At 34.0% G+C, this 1,197-nt stretch overlaps 1 protein-coding gene across 1 annotated transcript in view; it reads right to left on the bottom strand.

Moving 5' to 3' along the window:
- Positions 1–342: 342 nt before the first annotated feature.
- Positions 343–1,197, bottom strand: part of LOC103388117 (acidic leucine-rich nuclear phosphoprotein 32 family member E-like) — a 3,952-nt gene continuing 3,097 nt past the window's right edge. The window contains exon 7 of the mRNA XM_008322995.3: positions 343–1,118. Within this exon, the coding sequence (XP_008321217.1) occupies positions 1,033–1,118 (86 nt within the window). The 3' untranslated portion in view covers positions 343–1,032. The remainder of the gene's footprint in view (positions 1,119–1,197) is intronic.

Here is a 1,197-nt window from a genome sequence, read left to right as displayed (position 1 = left end):
AAAAAAAAAACAAAAGTTTCATGAAAAAACAAAAAAAAGCCAAAAATCATGTAAACAATTTCAAAATGTTTTCTTTTTTCTGCTACTCTTTAGTAAAATTAGGGTATTTAGAGAACATTTTTTTAAAAATTTTGTCAAAATGTAAACTTTTTGTGTAATTTTTGTCAATAACTAAAATGAATTGACAAACTTTTGGTAAAAATTAGTTTTTTTGAAAAAGTCTATTTTAATTCTTTTAAAACTTTTGGTCAGGCTTTGAAAAATGTTATCTTTTCTGCATGTTTCTCATCAAAATATAGCATTTCAAAAAAAGGAATAAAGTTGCAAGATAAATTAAAAAAATTGATGTTTACAATTTTGTTTTATTCAAAAACACAAATCACAAATAAAAAAAATAAAAAGGCTTTACCACTAGAAACAAACAAAAAAACATCTATTTACAGAGGGAGTGGGAGGAGCCACTGGCTGAAGTTTGGGGCAGGACCAGTAACAGTCAGAAGTCCCAGAATTCCCTGCTTCTTTACTAAGAAACAGTTGAGAAGAGAAGGGACTGTAGTGATCGTGAGCTAGACATTCAATTTCAAGTTAAAATCTTGGCTCACTTTAAATCATGTTCATGCCATGGTTTTTGTTACCGTTAGGGGTAAGTATTTTTTTGGTCAACTGTGAGCAATAGTATTCAAAAACTTTGAGGATTTTCACCAAAACTATTTAATTTCTTTTGAGCCAATTCCCTGCTATTTCTACCCTTATGTTCAGCAAACACCTTGGGCTTCTGTCTATTTGTTGGCAAACACTGTGACAAATATTTAGGTTTTGTTAGCTAACAGTTAAATTTTGTCAGCAGTAGCTTTTACAGGGCTTTTCTCTCACTCAGATTCACACACCAAAAAGTTAGAGCAAACATGTCACTGGTTAAAGACCCCGTCCTCTGTGGTGTGATGAACTGATGGTGGACCTGAGCTCGCTGTGTTTCCTGGTCACAGCCGAGGGTGGGTGGAGTCAGAGGAGCGAGGAGGGCGGGGGGCTGGCCTATTCGTCATCGTCGTCTTCACCTTCATCATCTGCGTCTCTTTTCCTCTTTTCTCCCTGAGCTGTGGCTGCTGTTGCATCATCATCTGAAAAAAACAAAACAAACAAAAAAAAAAACTTTAAAAAAAGTTTCATGTTTTTTTAATCATCAAAACAACAATAAAA

This window comes from Cynoglossus semilaevis, chromosome 13, assembly GCF_000523025.1.
Source record: "Cynoglossus semilaevis isolate Cse_v1.0 chromosome 13, Cse_v1.0, whole genome shotgun sequence".
NCBI classification, from domain to species: Eukaryota; Metazoa; Chordata; class Actinopteri; order Pleuronectiformes; family Cynoglossidae; genus Cynoglossus; species Cynoglossus semilaevis.
This window is presented reverse-complemented; position numbering and strand designations above follow the sequence as displayed.